General features: G+C 43.5%; 1 protein-coding gene across 2 annotated transcripts; it reads left to right on the plus strand.

The window, feature by feature from the left end:
* The first annotated feature begins 1,069 nt into the window (after nucleotides 1-1,069).
* On the plus strand, nucleotides 1,070-16,218 carry GRX4 (glutaredoxin 4). 2 transcript variants are annotated; one of them, XM_087691102.1, is made up of 7 exons: nucleotides 1,070-1,225; nucleotides 1,513-1,635; nucleotides 1,885-2,012; nucleotides 2,480-2,579; nucleotides 5,195-5,261; nucleotides 15,808-15,886; nucleotides 15,968-16,218. In XM_087691102.1, exons 2-7 carry the CDS (start codon nucleotides 1,569-1,571, stop codon nucleotides 16,010-16,012), a joined length of 486 nt encoding a protein of 161 aa, XP_087547228.1. In that variant the 5' UTR covers nucleotides 1,070-1,225; nucleotides 1,513-1,568; the 3' UTR covers nucleotides 16,013-16,218. The 2 variants fall into 2 exon arrangements, with proteins under 2 accessions (XP_087547228.1, XP_087547229.1); XM_087691103.1 differs by having other exon boundaries at nucleotides 1,092-1,209.
* Nucleotides 16,219-16,478: the final 260 nt, after the last annotated feature.

Consider the following 16,478-nt stretch of genomic DNA (forward strand, 5'->3'; position numbering starts at 1 on the left):
TATGGATGACAATTATGATGCCTGTAATGACTATTATGATGATCATCCATTTGATCTAGGTGGTTGTTTTACCTCAATGTCACTCACCCCATGACAAGCATCCTTAGTTGATGTGAATCTTCAAGCTAAAGTGAATCCTCAAGCACTTATGGGATAAGGAAGCCTTTTAAGTCACTGAACATGGACAAATTGTTGTATTAAATTCCTTTTATGAATTTAATTGCCATAACTTCATCAAACTTCAACTTTTATGTGTTGCACATATACCTTATGGTGCCTAGTACATTTCTATATCTCATTTATTTCAATTGGATGTCTCTGCCAAAACTTATGGGCTTTTTACTGTAGCAATCTTGTTTATGATTGCATATGGGATACTCACAATTTTGAGTTTATGATGGTGCTTATTTCCCTTAGAGGATTCTCCCCTATTTTCTAGAGTATATACATCAATGGTCCTTCATGTTATGATCTCTTCTCACACTATTCATCATTGTATTATTGTAAAATCAAGTTTTGAGGACAAAACATCTTTGGCCAGGGATGGTCTATAATAAAATAAAATTTCCCCTAGCCTTTGTATGAGACCTAGGAATTAGGGTTTGATATAAAAGGCAAGAACGTGCTATGGTAGATATCTTTTGATAATCATGTGTAAATATCTATTGTGGAGTTCTTGAGGATTCTCCTTCCACAATCCATGAGGGTCATGACCATCACACATGAGATTAGTTTCATGCAATCTTTCTTTTGTAAGGCCTCTTAGTTTCATGTAATCTTTCTTTTGTAAGGCTACTTCTTGATCTTAGCTATGGCTATACATTATGCCATGAGCAACATGTTAATATAAGATGTGGCTTCCGGTGACATTATTCTTTTAGACATAAATTTGAAAAAAAAACTTCTTAATTTAAGATTTAAGTCTCGCGAATCTATAATGTGTAAGACCTCTTGCTGTGTGAAGTGTGTGCGAACATGTGAAGTGCCCTAATTGCCACTCAAACTAGCGAGAATAAGAGGCTTAAAAAAAAAAAAACTAAAAATTAGGCAAAAGTAAACCTGGATTCACCGCTTTCAAGCATCAGAAAACTGCATGGCGGTTTTACCTTAGACGCTTTCTGGTTTCTAAATAATCACTTTGAACTCAGTTGGTGTTGGTATTAACTGGGATTTTGCTCTTGGCGCAGCATCCTGATCGAGGTAGCAGCGGTTCGTCATTATTCTTGTAATTTTCTTGCTGCTCTTTGATCTTTCCTGTCTGGCAAATCCTCTGATTGTATGCCATCGTTCGCTGTTCTGCGTCTTCGTCACGCGCTTCATTGTCCGTCATCAGAGAACTCCAGCTTGCTTTACCTAAAATTGATTGATTCTCTGACGATTTCTGAGGCCCAAATCTGAGAGAGCATTCTCTACCGAGAAGCCATTCTTTCCGGCATTTCAATTTTAAGTTTAACAGTACATGACAGCTATACTTTCTTATAAGGTGATCCTGAACATTCTACAACTTCACAGGCAAACCATCTAGGACGACAACATTTTGTATATAATTTGAGACGAAGAAGACAGATATGCAATCTGTTTCCAGGGTAGCAGCTGCTTTGCTGCAACGGCGGTCTCATTTGATAGGCCGTGCAGGTGCGTGTTTCATGTAGACTGATGTTATTAACCAGAACGAATGTTTTTATGGAGAAATCTTTGTTCTCGGTTAGGAACACATCCCTTGTTCTGGTTAAGCGAAGATTCTCTTTGAGATTGAAGAGGAAGACGATTCATTTATCAATCTCAGGGCACCTCTTGAACAGCTGTCGCTTCAATTTGCCTCCTTTTATTTATGATTTCACATCCAGTGATCGTTTTAGTCTAATCCCTATTTGGATTGATCAGAGGCATGGTCCATGCAGCATCAACACCGACTATTTTCAACTGATGCGGAGATTGACACTCATGATGACTTCAAGTCACAGCATAAACAGGGCAGCGAAATTCTCTCAGTCAAGGAGCAGATAGAGAAGGTGATATTATTTTTTAATGAATTGCCTTGAAGTTTTTGCACCAATTTTCATAAGGCGAAAGGAAAGTGACAAAATGCTGAGACTTCGTGCATTTAGGATTAACTTAAGTAAATGCGAGTGAGAGGGAAAAGCACAATATATAAGTTATAGTAGAAAGCTTTATGTTTCTTTCTTCATAAGCTCATCTCATGAACTTGGACGCTGCTGTTGTTGTAGCATTTTTGTTTTCTTGATTTGTAAGCCTCATACAGCTTAGCCAAGTACAAGTAACTGCATGAATGGAGTGAACCCATCACAAAGCTGCACTTATGATGCTCAGGCACATTGACATATTTGCACAAGTGGTGGTTCTTACATGGATAGCATCAAAATGTCCCCTTGACTTTGTACCTTACTTTTTTGTGTACTTTTGAATTCATTGCTGTGTTTTGAATAAGACCTGCATGTTTTATTTTCTTATTTTGAAGGATATAAAGGAGAACCCAGTAATGTTATACATGAAAGGTAACCCTGGCGCTCCACAATGTGGATTCAGTGCCACTGCAACTCAAATACTCCAAAGGCATGGTAAGTACTAAACTACCTCTTGATGGGGGGATCTTCCAATCAGAATGTCAAGGACCAGCTGTTTTGTTTAAGAAGACTAGGTTCATGCAGTTAAGCAACTCTCATAGATTATAGAAGTCAATATGTATTATAACTAAATTACTTCCTCTTTTGTATGCTTTCTTTATGTGTGAGATATTTGGAGTTTACCATAGCTTCTATGGAGGCACCGTATAGTTAATGACCTTGACTACAATCTAATAATTCATTATGACAACTAATAGGGAGCGGTCAAGGAAATAAAATCAGAGTGATGCGAAGAGAGGGGACAAGGTTACCCGAATGCTGATCTTAAATAAACTATGGATTAATGGAAGCAAACTCTTGAGAAAGCATACACAACTAACATGGGCAACTTAAGTCTATAAAGTTGCAAGCATCTATTCATGACCACTATATTTGGCTGCAACTGAGACTGTTCCAAGTGGTCTGAGTCATCTTTGAGAACCTTGACTACTGGAAAGTCTTGACTGCAGAAAATCAACCATGGAAGAGACTTGTTTTTTTCGAGAACCATGAAAGTGACCTCAATGAAAGCCTCATGGTAAAGACATGCTCGTCCTGGATCCCAAATTAGAAAATTGGACTTTGTGTAAACTAGAAACAGTATGTGAGGAATGTTCCTATGGTCACATGGAAGATGTTTCTCTTTGGAAACCTTGCTTAACTTCCACCAAAGTCAAGCAGGATGCTGAATCTGATTGGGGCATCTCAATGGAGACTTTCTGAGTACCCTATGGAGCAGTCTTTGGAAACTGCAGAAGAAGAATAAAATGCAGGATTCGAGGCTTGGTCAAGAGAGGGGCTTGTGTGGGTTGCTGTGAGAATGAACCAGAAACCAATGGGCTGCTATCGTAGCAAGGAACATGGCTGTGCTGACCTGATCTCAAGGAGTTTGGAACAAAATACAAGGCTGCAGATGCTGGGGCTAAGCTGGACAGCTAGAAACAGCTGAAACACAGCTGTCTTGAGGTTGTGAGGGTTGACAAGTGCTTGACAGGTGGCTGCTGCAGAAAACACACTAGTTTGGGTGAGGATGCCGCTTTGATCTTCTATGATATGAGGAGCCCTTTGTTTTAAGAGCAGGGTTGTGAACACAAGGGGCTAGAACATGAACTGCTCAAGTAATAAATGGATGCTCATATGAAATGAATGTTAAGGGAAGAACAAATATAACCACCTTTGCAGAAGGTAGGGATGAGATACAATGAATCAACATGGGGCAGTAGGATCGATACCTATTGTTGAGAAATACAAAGTTCTGACAAATGTGGGTGAAGGTTCGACACATAGGGCGGAACATAAGGGTTTAGGGATACCAGGAGAGGTGGCCTGGGCTGTGCAAAGCTAAACATAGTGTTGTAGATTCCCTCTGTAGCAAGGGAGAGTGTGTCATTACTCGAACAGATTTTGGGTGTGAGCAGGCAGCCAGCACTTCATGTCGGAATTGTGCTCCAGCCACACACGCTGCTGCCAAATTGTAGGGCCTTGCTGTCAAGACCTGCCCTGCCTCAAAACACAGCTGTCAGAAATCAGTGTTCTAATGTTGGACAGCTTTGCAGCAGTGGAAGACCAAATATAGCAGATCGCCACTGCAATGGTAATGTGGTAGGCTGGAAACCTGCCTTTGCTGCCAAGATCAACAGCATGAAGTTCTGGGTCAGTATGCAGGAGTCATTGGAGCAGTGGTGGAGGGAGGAGTAGGACAGGTTGCTAGGGTAGCAGAGTAGTTATGGAGTGATGGAGCCGACGAGTATGTTGGGGGCAAGAGTTGATGATGGCACTAAGGCACAATGATGGCTGAAAAGGGGGATGAAAGTGGCTGTTCCCCCTTGGCTCCTTCAATAGAGTTTGGTTGGAATTTTGTGTCAACATGTTACAAAAGGAAATAGTTTTATATTTCCTTTCCATGTTTGCTCTAGAGGCAAACAACTTGGCCAGTATATTAGTAATTAATTAGCAATAATTTGGCTAGTTTTTCATTGCTCAACACCCTGCTCTCTCAAGCCCGAGAGAGACCATCAATATCACTTGTTGAAAATATAGAATGGTACACACATGCGAGGGTAAACCTTGGCCCCCCAAATTGGGTTCTTGACTAGCCAACGAGATGCAAATTAATATGTTTTTTCAGGGCTGGGATATAATGCAGCTTAATAGCACTTAACTGAAGTTATCCACAAAAGTTTTAAGGTGTTCTGGGGAATGATTCTTAATTTGAGTCAATGGCATGCCCTATCGTTGGCCATCCATGGGGACAAGGAAAAAAAAGAAAACATCAGCAGTTCCATAGGCTAAAACAAAATAATGTCCAATAGTAAAACTTCTGGCAAGGAAACTTACTGGACCATAGCATTTCATATATGTGAAAGTGTTATTTTGCTTTTGTGGCTTTAACAAAGTTGCATATTGTATGGGAAATGCAAGTATCTTTGTTTATTTTATCCCTTGATAGGATAGTACCTTTAGTTGTGCTCTAATGTGCAGTTCTTTCAAGTTAGTCTTTTTAATCAGTTATTCAGAAAGTGTCATTCGTATTGCTATCTGAAGTGTGAAATATGGACTACTTTTGGCAGTGGTACCCTTCGCATCAAGAAATATATTAGAAGATCTAGAGCTTAGGCAAACATTGAAGACATTTAGGTAAGTGATCATTGGCATGTTACTTTAAACTTGTGCGGTTTTTGTGCATCCACATGTGGCTAATCACTTCAAATTGTACAAGCTAACAATTGAAACTGCAATGACATGATTTAATCCAGCACATCAACAATTCTTGAACATGAGATGGCTCAATTTCCTCTCTCTCTGTACAGTTTATTGCCGCTTATCATGAACCTTTTGTGAACTGGATGGTATGGAATTAGGAGTTTTGTTGTGTTCATGATTTGCAATCTGTAGTAAAACATGTACTCTTGATGTGAAAATGAAAATGCAAGTTTAGAGAAAGGGTGAGAGCCCTTAAAAGTTATGACCTTTGATGTTACAAGAGGATAGCGTAAAAATTTGGAGCTTCTGCTGGACTTCTATGATCAGTATGCTAGTCACTTGAGTTTTGCAGCTGTGTATGGTTATGCGAGACTGTGCAGTGGAAGAAGGAACACGAACACAGAGAGAGAGAGAGAGAGAGAGAGAGAGAGAGAGAGAGAGAGAGAGAGAGGATGAAGGAAGAAATACTGCACTGAGTGAAGAAGCATGCTGAATACAATGAGGAGGACTGATCAGTCCCTGCACACAGCCCTAAGCGTTAGCGAGGGCACCAGATCAGGCTGAGATGATGATGGCAGCACCAAAGTTGGAGAGTGTCGGAGATGGAGAGTGCAAAAGCCTGCAGAAGACAAGTGATCTGTCAAATGAAGGAGTGCAGCTATATATAGCCACCTCCACCTAAACTGGCTAACTGCATACAGGAGTATGCCCTAAATCTGGCCGATTGCACCAGATGATGGTAGGATTGCACTAAATGCAGTCTGACTGCATAGAAAAAATGGGAAAATGATGAGAAGATATCCCAAGCAATCGTGGGGCAGAAAGGCAGTGGCAGGGGGTGTTAACCAATTGACAGACCAAGGAAATGCACAGGGAATGTACCTAAAACAAAAGAAATGCTCTCTAGAATGCCAGAGCTCCCATGTCTTCGCTAGACTTTGACAGGAGCTCACAACCAGGAGATTACATACTGACATGACTAACATAGGCAGGCTAACATCCCCTCTCAGATCTTGGGAATGTCTGAAGACCCAACCACCTCATGTGATGAAGCATAGAAGCCTTGGGCAAAGGACCGATAACTCGGAATCTAGGATCCACTCTTGAACATAGTGGTATTGAACCTCGATGTGCTTCATGTGAGTATGAAAAATGGGGTTCTGTGCCAAAGCTAGAGCACTCTAGTTGTCCACATGCAGCTCTATAGGTCCAAGCTGTGAAAAACCAATCTCCGCCAACATGCGGTGAAGCCGAATAGCCTCCATAGTTGTAGAACATAATGCACAATACTCTACCTTTGTAGAAGAAAGGGCCATAGTAGACTGTTGCTTGCTGCTTCATTGGTCATATCAAATTTGAGAGAAGCTCAAAAATGTATTTGTGTTGTTAAATAAAAATGCTTAGTGCCATCTGATAGATCTCCAGACCAAGAAAGAAGTGTAGTATCTCAACATCTATCATGTCAAAATCTTGTCTCAAAATGTTGTGAGTACGATCAACCTCCTAAGTGTTGCTCCCTGTAATGATAAGATCATCCACATACAAAATAACCAAAACACATCTACCACCCTTAAACTTGTAGTACAAGTTGGGGTCATGATTAGAGTGATGGAAGCCACTTTGCACAAAGAAGTGATCAATCCTTTGGTACCAAGCTCTAGGATCTTGTTTTAGGCCATAGAGGGCCTTTTGCAATTTGTAGACATGATTCTCCTTCCCCTGGACAAGAAAACTTGGAGGGTGTGAGACATAGATCTCCTCCGCAAGGACACCATTCAAAAAGGCAGACTTGACGTCCATTTGAAAAATAGGCCAGTGATGGTGGGCTGCAAGAGCAAAGATAGCCTGAATAGTAGGCATCCAAGCTGTAGGTGCAAAAGTCTTAAAATAATCCAAACTTGCCCACTAAGCAAAATCCTTGGCAACAAGCAGCTTTGTACTTGTCCAAGGAACCATTTGCACGGTACTCGGTCTTATAGATCCGCTTTACATCTATCACCTTTTGCTTCTTGGGATGTGAAACCAACTCCCAAGTCTAATTTCGCTTGATAGAATCAAGCTCATCCTGCATAGCTTGTCACCAAACATCCTGTGCAAGAGCCTCATCAACTGTACTAGGCTTTGAATCTTGGAGAATTTGTGACATAAGAGCATAGTTTACACAAAGTGAACGATCCCGCTGGACATGTAATCGAGCCGATCTGTGTGGACATGGAGTATCGGGAAAGTGAGTAACACCTGAATCTTGTATGAGCTGCTTGTACTAACAAGGAATTTGAATAGACTCCGATGGTGAGGGAGACTGAGTAGTCTCCAGAACCTGCAAGGCACTTGTTTGTGTAAGAGACTCTCCCTCAGTAAGGGAAGGTAAATCCTCATTTGAAGAAGGCTTCCCCTTTGACTGCTGAGTGGCCCTAGAAGACTTTGGAAGGGAGGTTGAAGGGATGGAAGTACTTGGTGAAGAAGCAGTTTTATTTGTTAAAGGTGGAAGGGAAGTTGATGTAGAGGGTGAAGAAGGAGGAGGAGTGCTAAGAGGCAACTTGGAAGGAAGGAGAGGGATTGAAGGTGGGGGAGGGTTAGTCAACGATGAAGAATCACTTGCAACAATAGAACCATCAATAGGATCCTCGTAGACTGCAGCCTCATAAAAGATCACATCCTTTCTTATCTCAATCTTTCGCGTTGTCGGGTCATAGAGCTGATATCCCTTCGTGGTAGTGCTATATCCCACGAAGATGAGCTTCTGTGACTTCAAGTCGAGCTTTGTCGTCCTCTTCTTCTTGTCCACATGGACAAATGCATCACACCCAAAGATGTTCTAAATAGAACCATCTTGACCAACCATGGTCAAGAGGATAGACAATCTTGATCAATTAAGATCAAAGATAAAGGTACATAGGTACTTCAAGGGATCTAGGAGATAACCAGCAAGTTGACCAACCAAGGACAATGGGGTCGTCCAAGGAGACCTAAGGTAAGGATAATCAGGGTCGGTAGGGTACAAACCCTAACCCAAAGAAAAAAGGAAAACAAGAAACCTAGCTTGCCAAGCCCCTGGAATCTCGCCAAGTCACGAACGATCCATGACCAAATGCTGGGAGCATTCGGGAAGAAGGAATCACACCTTAGCAGTTGGTCGTACGAACGACCACTGAAATGATCGTGATTGTACACTTAGGTACATTGTTTGAATTTCTTTGCTCAAGAAACTAATTCAAGGTAAAACACTCAATGCTTCAGGTTAAGAGCCTAGAGGGAGAGGCAGGTTAAGTGGGGGTACTTTTGCCAACTCTTCTTCTTCGGGTGAGTGCCCTTCCCCCACAGTGTGGACACTTGGGCTTCTTCTCCTTTGAATCCTTCTTGTCCTATTCCTTCTTTTCCTTGGCCTTCTCTTTTTGCTTCTTCTTCTTGTTCCCTCCACTTGTACATGTAGTAAATGCCTTGGTGGAGCCAAATCCATTGGTCCCCATCTCTCCGAGTTGCTTGTCATGCTCCAAGACAAGCAGTGAAAGCTTCTCCCATAAAAGTGTCTCGCGGTTCCCCGAGGTGCTAAGGCTGGTGTAGAAGACATCGAACCGGGGAGATGGTAGTTGAGTCAAGAGGTGTTAGAGACTGGTGTAGAAGACATCGAATTGGGGAGATGGCAGCTGAGTCAAGAGGTGTTAGAGATTATTCATCCCGTGGACTAGCATTTCTCATGTTACCATTGGTGCGGTTAGTTCTCTCGGAGGTACTCTTGAAGGGCATTATTCGCTATTCTTGTTAGTCAGTGGGCATTTTCAGTGGACATAGTGTGTAGGCAGTTTGTCAGGCAAGTGATGGTGCCATGTGGCAGCTGGAGGAATGATCACTGATTATTTTATTAATTTATGTTGTAATTGGCAGTTTTTGATCAGGTCGGCCAGTTTTTGCTGGCCGAATGTATTATTTATTTTTGCAATCTTTGCATGATAGATTCTCATCGGCGATAGCTCTTCTATCCCTATTCAAGGGAGGGGTAATATGCAGCTTATTCTAGATGGGCAAGGTGATGCTCATACTTTAGAGATGCTTTATGTGCGAAGCTTAGGTTACCATTTGCTTTTGGTACACAAGATTTGTACCCTTGGCCTCTTGGTTGAGTTTGATGAGGATTCTTGATCATGGATCGAGACAAGTGCTCACTTCTGGTTATGAGGAGAATGGAGTCTATAAGCCCAAGTCTCCTTTAGCCTTGATCTCTCTTTTTCTTACCTCAGACACAGTTCGAGCTTTGGCATACTCGATTTGACCACCTAAATTATGATTACCTTTGGAAGATTTCTAGGGGAGAGCTTGTTCGGCCGGACATTGTGGTGAGCTAGCAGCCGCGTGTATCTTGCATTCGTGGGAAACAACATTGTGATGCCATTCCTAGCAAGGCTTCGAGGTGGTCTTTAGCACCCTTAGAGCTTGTATCTACAGATCTGTGTGGACCTATGAGGACGGAGCCCCTTAAGGAGAGCTTGTATTTCATGCTAATTGTGGACGATTTTAGCAGGACATGGGCTTATTTTTTGCAATCGAAGTCGGAGGCATTCTCCCACTTCAAGGATTGGTTGCTCTTTGAGGAGAACCGATCAAGCCAGAAATTGAAGATATTATGATTGGATAAGGTTGGAGAATTGGTTTCTAATGAGCTTGCTAGGTTTTGTGCAGATCGTGGTATCCACTAGGAGTTTGCAAACACAAACACACACCTCAAGAGAATGGCACATTAGAGCAGAAGAATCAAAGTGTTATTGAGATGTCTCGCACCATGATGGAGCATAGGCAAACACCTTAGTGTCTTTGGGTCGAGGCTGTGGCTACTACAGTCTACATCCTTAATGGATCCCCCACTTCGGCCGTTGTTGGTATGACACCCTATGAGGCGTGTTTTGGATCTAAGCTTGATATGTTTGTGGGCTACAGCTCATAGTCCCAAGGTTACTGATTGTATGATCTCCTCAAGGACTCCCTTAATCCCTGAATCATGGAGTGTATCTCATGCCCAACGAGAAGGCCGCGGATCTCTCCTCGGCGCACACCATCTGCTGAAGTCTTTAGAACATCCATTGGCGGTGGCGTAGCTCAAGAAGCCAGTGGGAAAGCAATATCCTCATCCGAATATAAAGCATCTCCATGAGGCATGGGCTCCAAATGTACTGTCATTGGCATCCAACTATCTCCTGGATCTCCAAGCACAGGGTGCTCCTCACCCCCCTTTGAGGCTAGAACCTCCACGAATCGAACATCTTGACTCGTGTAGACATCCGCTTAATGGGAGCGGCAACCATAAGATGGACCAAGGCAGTCTCGGAGGAACCAGGCACATGCTACTGAGCTTATTTGTACTAACTATTGTTTGATAACTTGTGCCATACAAGATAGGGTGCCCATCTTTGTGAAGGAGGCTTTGCAGTCACATCATTAGAAGAAGGCTATGGAGCAAGAGTTGGATGCTATTGAGTGGAATGACACTTGGGCCTTGGGATCTTGTGCTTCGACATGTTCATAAGAAGGTGATTGGTGTAAAATGGGTCTTCAAGATCAAATATCACAGTGATGGTACTGTGAATAAGCACAAGGCGCGGCTCATTGCAAAGGGCTTTACACAACGGCCATGGGTGGATTTCCATGACACCTTTGCACCTATAGCTCGGATGGCTACCATTAGAGCCGTTCTTGCCTTAGCCATCCATAGGAGATGGCTGGTTTATCAGCTTGATGTGAAGTCTGCTTTCCTAAATGGTGATTTGAAGGAGGAGATCTATGTTGAGTAGCCTCTTGGCTTTTCCTCATCAGATGGATAGTTGTATAGGTTGAAAAAGGCCCTTAACAGCATCAAACAAGCTCCATGCGCTTGGAACGAGAAGATAAACTCGTTCCTCCAAGGGAAGTTGGGGTATCGACGTTCCTCTTCGGATCCCCAATTGTATGTCCACACTGTTGAGAAACCCTTCACCCTTCACCCTTCACCCGCAGTTTGCGTTTTTGCGTTTTGCATTTAAGGTTTGTAGCCCCCAAAAGGGGCGCCATCCTAGACTGACTGTGCCTTTATAGGCCACTCTCTCATTCATTCCTCACGACTGATTCATTCAGTCCGTCACTTCTTCTCTCTAGCCTCTCCACTATCCTCACACCCCTTCAGGAGGACATTGCGGTTCGTGGTTCGTGCCTGTCTTCATCATCTTCCTTATGCTACGGCACCCTTGGTCCCTTGTATCACATTCACTCCATGATTCAGATCTTCATCATTCCATTCATCAAAGTTCCTTCTCTCTTCTCTTCTCTTTTCCTTGTTTGTTGAGTTCACTTCGTGTTCCCCGCGCCCCCCCCCCCCCCCCCCCCCCCCCAAACCCTACTGTCTCGTTGGTACGCCATCTTTTGACATGGTATCAGAGTTGGATCTACTCAAACAACGGCAAAGATCCTCCACTCCAGTGAAGGCAAAGGCCGGTGACGGGTTCAACATCCACTTATCTTCTTCTTCCGTTGCATCAAAATCTAGTTTTTGCAGATTTTAGGTGTTTTAGCTTGCTGCCCACACCCCGTTCGCGGAGAACATCTCATTCGAAGTTGTCCATTGCTGTCTCCATTAGTTGGCGCCTGATTTGCAGCCCTCTTCACACAGTTTGGAGCTGATTCGAGCCATGCGACTACTATTCTTGTGCAGACCTGTTACCGTACAGCCTGCCACGTCATCACACTCCTGTTGCCTGCGTTTTTATCTTTCTCTCTCTTGCAGGCTGTCCTACTTGCGTTTTTAGTCTTTCTCTCTCTTGCAGGCTGTCCTACTTGCGTTTTTAGTCTTTCTCTCTCCTGCAAGCTGTGCTGCTTGCATTTTTGGTCTTTCTCTCTCCTCACCTGCATTTTTCTACTGGTTGCAATCTCTTACTGCTGGTCACATCCTCCTCCCACTGGCAGCTCACTTCCAGCCCTTCCACTACCCTCCCACCCCTTGAGGCAGACATTGCGGTTCGTGCTTCACACTGCCCTCGCACCCCTTGAGGCGGACATTGCGGTTCGTGGTTCATGGTGGCTGACCTCTTTCTTCTTCAGCAAGGCACACTGGTATCCATGGCTTCTTTACCAAAAGATGTCCAGACTACTAGGTGCTTCTACTGTGGCATCACCGGATATACCACGGATGCTTGTTGACTTCGACCTTTGCTCCCCACCCCCCGGAGTATATGCGTCTTTTACCAAGCACTCCTTGTGCTACCTCTCCTTTTTGGGCCACAGAGATCGTTCTGCATCAGCTATCAGAGTACTATGCTCAAGGCAATAAGACGCATCCGATGCGTACTAAGTCCTTTCGAGCACTTGGAGGATCGATTGGTGCTATGACCTCCTGGAGATCGTCGCAATGCCAGCGGCAATCTTCTCCCACTTATTTTCAGGTACACTAGCTTCCACGACCTACGGCTTTGCAATCCGCTCCACTGAGAGACAGTGATTGTTTGATACCGTCTCCTCGTCAGTCTGCTCCTTCAAGAGACAGTGGGCTGCTCGACTCCTTCATATTCTTCGGCTACCCAGTCTGCTCCACTGAGAGACAGCGACTGTTGCCCACCTCTTACTCATTCTGAGCCCCACTCTTCCCCACCCTTGACTACTCAGGTTCGAGAGGCTACCTCTGAGAGTTCTTTGGCACCCCAGATACCTTCTTCAGCACGACCGGCGGCACTTTCTTCGTCATCAGACATTTCGGAGTTCGTGATCCATGAGTTTTTGGATTCCCTATCTACTTCAGAGGGGGATGTTATTTCTTTGCCCTCAAAGGAGGCATCTACTTCTTCTTCGACTTCAGCGGGGGCCACTCCACCTCCCACCTTAGAGCGGGAATCTACTCCACTTGAAGCTCTTCACCCATCCTCTACTTTCTTGGGGTAGTTGTCTTCGACCAGTCATCTCTTCTACTGATACCCAGGATCTTCAAGTACCACCTAGATCGGGACCTCGGAGATTCAGCGGTGACTTGGTGACGAGGCCTTCGTATTCCTTCCAACATGGATGCACGGAGCTAGTGGCTTCTCTCCCAAGGTTGAGTTTCGGGTTCTCTAGTTCACTCTATCTACTGTTCTTTACTACAGGTTCCCTTTCCAGTGGAAATCTTGGATCTTAGGGGTCCTCTTCTCTTCTTGCCCTGGTCACTTGGTCAGCATGGAGCCACCTCCTGAGATTGAGTACGGGCATATCCTTATGGTTCTCGGCACCACACAAAGTCCGACATTCCTTCTATGCATTGCATGTTTTCATTATCTTTGTACTAGGGTGCTTGGGCAAGTGAACAATTTTCCCAAAAGGGACATTGTCTAAGTGGCACTTGCTGCATGAGCATTCTTCAGCATGTAGCATTGCATCTCCACCTCACTCTTCTCTTGTTCCCCTTTTTGGGCCTAAGAGGGGGTGTCGAGAAACCCTTCACCCTTCACTCGCAGTTTGCGTTTTTGCATTTCTGCGTTTTGCGTTTAGGGTTTGTAGCCCCAAAAAGGGGCGCCATCCTAGACTGACAGTGCCTATTTATAGGCCACTCTCTCATTCATTCCTCACGGCTGATTCATTCAGTCCGTCACCTCTTTTCTCCAGCCTCTCCACTACCCTCCCCTTCCTTCAGGAGGACATTGCGGTTCGTGGTTGTCTTCATCATCTTCCTTGTGCTACAGCACCCTTGGTCCCTTGTATCACATTCACTCCATGATTCAGATCTTCATCATTCCATTCATCAAAGTTCCTTCTCTCTTTTCTTCTCTTCTCCATGTTTGCCGAGTTCACTCCGTGTTCCTCCCCGCAAACCCTATTGTCTCGCTGGTACGTCATCTTTTGACACACACCTCAGTTGAAGGGCACATGTTGTTGGAGTGCGCGGGTAGCGGAAGCGTGAAGATTTGCAGCAGATAAGTGAGCAGGTGAGTGAGAGTGAGAGACAGAGAGAGTACGAGCTAATTTGGGTGTACCAACAATGTGTTGGTACACAAAGAATAAAATGTATTTATACTTAGGACCCGTAAGGGTGCATTCACATGTACAACATAACAATACACGTGTAAAATACACGGAGGTGAATAAAGGACCTTTACATCCCAACAGTTGTTTGTGCTTTATGTGGATGATCTTATTTTGACAGGTGACCATGCCTAGAGGGTCAAGGAGACTAAGGCAGCACCAGATGAGGTGTTTGAGATGACAGATATGGGCCTTTTTCATTCCTTTTTAGGCCATGAGATTTACGAGACTCCAAGGGGGATTTTCATCTCCCAGCAGCAGTATCATGTGGAAATCCTGAATTGGAACACCTGATTGTGGACCATAAGTTACACCTATAGAGGTTGAGGGTCTGCGTGATGAAACACGAGAAACTTGGTTTTCAGTCATGCCCAAGGAAACCAGATGGCCAATAGGGGTAGAGACAAGGACATGGCTAGGGGCAGAGTGTAATGGAACTGAAGTCCCAGTTCGTGTGTGACTGATGGTCTCAGTAGGGTATCCCAGATAATGTGATGGGAGAGAGTGATAGGAAGATTCCTTTTTTTTTGGGGGGGTGTGTGTGTGTGGGTGCGGTCGGTGGGTTTGTGGAAGCATTTGTGGGTGCTACATGAGATGCATATGTAACAAAGAATCACTGGAAATAGAAACTTGCGAATCAAGAGGAATCACCTATTTTATGATGGGCACCTCCTTGTAGTTCACATACTAACTTATGTTTGCCTGCACATTAGTTGAATCAAGATGAAAGAGATGATCTGTAAAAGCAACATGCAAACTTGATTGGACTGGAGTGGCCACAGGATGTCCCTCTTGGTCCCTGGTGGTTCATTCTCTTGTGGAACAAGACTCCAGATTTTCTTCGCCTGCCTTGTCTGATTGTGTGCTACTTCCAGATGGCCTATTAAAGTCAAAACTCAACAATTGTGAGTTCATTGTTGAAGATGAATAGAAATCCCTCGGAGCCTGAACCGATGCACTCTGAAGAGAGGGCTCTTAAGGAGGGTTTCGGAGTATTAGGCTGAGACATCAGAAGCTAGCGAAGCTTGCTCATGCAACCCTTAAGTCTCATGATAGCTTTGACACCATGTGAGGAGAATACCTTAGGGTTTGCAGAGAAAACATGAAGCGTGTATGAACTCAATCAAAACAACTGAACTCAGAGAGAAACTCAAGACATGGCACCTAGTTATAACCACCTTTTGGTGGTCACGTACTGATAGTCTCTTGTAGGTTTCAAATATTGAAAAAACAATGATAAACCTCCATAACTTTTTGGAGGTGATATTGAACGAAAAGATGCTCATCAGTTCCCATTTGGTGTATTTATGTGAATCGTGATACTTAGTAGCCTTTTAGTCTGATTGTAATCTGAACTTCCATTTCTTAATAATTCACCTTGTATTTTTGTCCAACTGCTGCTCTAAAATTTTGTGACTTTAGATTGTTTGAAGTTAAATGTAGATTTAGTGCTTGCATTTTGTCCTTCCAGCAACTGGCCAACATTTCCTCAGCTGTATGTGAATGGCGAATTTGTTGGAGGCTGTGACATTTTAATGAAAATGCATGAGGTAAATCTGTTATAAGTTACCTCTTTATTGCAGACTGTAGGTCTTTTCAAAGCATGCTGTAGTAAGTAATGTTTTTTGCAGTCTGGTGAGCTGACTGAGTTGTTAAAGACCGTTCCACGAAAGTGAGCATCAAAGTGGATGAGAACTCTTCTCTGGAACTTAGTTCTAGGTTGGTCTCTGCCAAATATTAGATTGCTAATATTTGTACCTGATAAGTGAAGGAACTTGTAAGGCCTTATATTGGAAAAAGTTTTGCAAGCTGTTCTTTACTGTAAAAAAATTTCACTATGAGAGCTGTTACAAAGTAAGAGTTGCAGTTCCTTGTTTCTAAAGTAGCTATAAAAGTTTTCTTCAGAAAATTTGACACACAATCATGTATTTGTCAGAAATGCTTCTTTTTCTAATATGCCAAAGCAACATTGAATTAAGCCATAAGAAAGCATGCATTGCGGAGGTTCATGTGAAGTCTCTTATAGATGTTTGAAGCAACAAGTACATAGATGCTTGATAGCATGAGAGCTTGGAGGGGTATGGTGCATTTTTTGATATGTAATAGCTGCGTTTGTGCTCTTGATGTCATCCAACTAGGGCT

Source organism: Lygodium microphyllum, chromosome 13 (assembly GCF_053477565.2).
Source record: "Lygodium microphyllum isolate KBCC chromosome 13, Lygodium_microphyllum_v1.1.10, whole genome shotgun sequence".
NCBI lineage: Eukaryota > Viridiplantae > Streptophyta > Polypodiopsida > Schizaeales > Lygodiaceae > Lygodium > Lygodium microphyllum.

Coding starts and splice junctions, on each gene's coding strand:
- GRX4 (XM_087691102.1), top strand. CDS start 1,569: ATGCAATCTGTTTCCAGGGTAGCAGCTGCTTTGCTGCAACGGCGGTCT. Junction 2,013..2,479: donor TCAAGGAGCAGATAGAGAAG/GTGATATTATTT, acceptor CTTATTTTGAAG/GATATAAAGGAGAACCCAGT. Junction 15,887..15,967: donor TTTTAATGAAAATGCATGAG/GTAAATCTGTTA, acceptor TGTTTTTTGCAG/TCTGGTGAGCTGACTGAGTT.